At 55.5% G+C, this 2161-nt stretch overlaps 1 protein-coding gene across 1 annotated transcript in view; it reads left to right on the plus strand.

Moving 5' to 3' along the window:
* ILF3 (interleukin enhancer binding factor 3, 90kDa) overlaps positions 1-2161 on the plus strand; it is a gene marked incomplete at its 3' end in the record, with an annotated part of 20013 nt that overhangs the window by 12143 nt on the left and 5709 nt on the right. The window contains 3 exon segments of the mRNA XM_009995046.1: positions 330-446; positions 449-589; positions 1736-1912. Of these exon segments, the coding sequence (XP_009993348.1) occupies positions 330-446; positions 449-589; positions 1736-1912 (435 nt within the window).

Raw genomic sequence — 2161 nt, forward strand, 5'->3', positions numbered from 1 at the left:
TCCCCCGTGTCACAGGGTCCTGAGGGGCCTATGGAAGCTCCAGGGTGTTGTTCCCTGTCCCCTCCTGTCCCTGGTGTCACCTGGATCCTGAGGGAGCCATGGAAGCTCCAGGGTGCTGTTCTGTGTCCCCTCTCCCTGGTGTCACAGGGTCCTGAGTGGACACAGAAGCCCCAGGATGTTGTTCCATGTCCCCTCCTGTCCCCGGTGTCACAGGGTCCTGAGGGACCCATGGAAGCTCCAGGATGTTGTTCCTTGTCCCCTCCTGTCCCTGGTGTCACAGGGTCCTGAGGGGACCCATGGAAGCTCCAGGATGTTGTTCCATGTCCCAGGAACAAGGGACAGTGTCCCAGGGTCACCCACAGCCCCACACCCCAAACCCCCCCCAACTCAGAACTAACTTTTTCTTTTCCTCTTGGGATTTCACCCCCTCTTGTTCTCCTCCTGCTTCCAGAATGTGAAACAACAGGGACCAATCCTGACCAAGCACGGGAAGAACCCGGTGATGGAGCTGAACGAGAAGCGCCGCGGGCTCAAGTACGAGCTGATCTCGGAAACGGGCGGCAGCCACGACAAGCGCTTCGTCATGGAGGTGGGGGGACCTGCTCCTGCCCCCCGGGGCTGGGGAGGGGCTGGGGAGGGGCCTGGAGGCACAAAATGGCCCAAGGGTTTGGGTTGGAAGGGGGTTGTGGAGAAAGAAGGGTTTGGTGTTCAAAATGGTGGAAGGGTTTGGGTTGGAAGGGGGTTGTGAGGATGAGGAGGTTGAAGTTACAAGATGGTGGAAGGGTTTGGGTTGGGAGGGGCTTGTGAGGATGAGGAGGTTGAAGTTACAAAATGGTGGAAGGGTTTGGGTTGGGAGGGACTGGTGAGGATGAATTTAAGGTCAGAAAATGGTGGAAGGTTTTGGGTTGGAAGGGGCTGGTGAGAATGAAGGGGTTGAAGTTACAAAATGGTGGAAGGGTTTGGGTTGGGAGGGGGTTGTGGAGAAGGAAGAGTTTGGTGTTGAAATGGTGGAAGGGTTTGGGTTGGGAGGGGGTTGTGGAGAAAGAAGGGTTTAGTGTTCAAAGTGGTGGAAGGGTTTGGGTTGGAAGGGGTTGTGGAGAATGAAGAGTTTGGCATCAAAATGGTGGAAGGGTTTGGGTTGGGAGGGGGTTGTGGAGAAGGAAGAGTTTGGTGTTGAAATGGTGGAAGGGTTTGGGTTGGGAGGGACTGGTGAGGATGAATTTAAGGTCAGAAAATGGTGGGAGGGTTTGGGTTGGAAGGGGTTGTGGAGAAAGAAGAGTTTAGTGTTCAAAATGGTGGAAGGGTTTGTGTTGGAAGGAGCTTGTGAAGAGGTTGAAGTTAAAAGATGGTGGAAGGTTTTGGGTTGGAAAGGTCTTGTGGGGATGAAGAGGTTGAAGTTACAAGATGGTGGAAGGGTTTGGGTTGGGAGTGACTGGTGAAGGTGAAGAGGTTCAAGTCACAAAATGGTGGAAGGGTTTGGGTTGGAAGGGGCTTGTGAGGATGAATTTAAAGTAATAAAATGGTGGAAGGGTTTGGGTTGGAAGGGGCTGGTGAGGACGAAGAGGTTGAAGTCACAAGATGGTGGAAGGGTTTGGGTTGGAAAGGTCTTGAGGGGATTTGACAGGCAGGGACGTTTTCACTCGACCTGCTCCCATTTGACCTTCACCCCTCCCAACTTCTGGAGTTGTCCCTGAAAATGGGGAGATTTCTGATCCCGCTTGGATCCCTTTTCCAGGTGGAGGTGGATGGGCAGAAGTTCCAAGGAGCTGGTTCCAACAAGAAGGTGGCCAAAGCCTACGCGGCGCTGGCCGCGCTGGAGAAGTTGTTCCCGGACGCTCCCGTCGCCATTGAGCAGAACAAGAAGAAAAGAGCCCCTGTCCCAGCCAGGGGGGGGCCCAAATTCCCAGTGAAAGTGAGGACATTCCCAGGGAGAGGGAGGGAGGGAGTTCCCAGGGAGAGGGAGGGAGGTCCCAGGGAGAGGGAGGGAGGGAGGGAGTTCCCAGGGAGAGAGAGGGAGGGAGTTCCCAGGGAGAGAGAGGGAGGGAGTTCCCAGGGAGAGAGAGGGAGGGAGTTCCCAGGGAGAGGGAGGGAGGGAGTTCCCAGGGAGAGGGGAGGGAGTTCCCAGGGAGAGGGAGGGAAGGAGTTCCAAAGGAGAGGGAAG

The sequence above is a fragment of the Chaetura pelagica genome, unplaced genomic scaffold (genome assembly GCF_000747805.2).
Source record: "Chaetura pelagica isolate M959 unplaced genomic scaffold, ChaPel_1.0 scaffold663, whole genome shotgun sequence".
Taxonomy (NCBI): Eukaryota; Metazoa; Chordata; class Aves; order Apodiformes; family Apodidae; genus Chaetura; species Chaetura pelagica.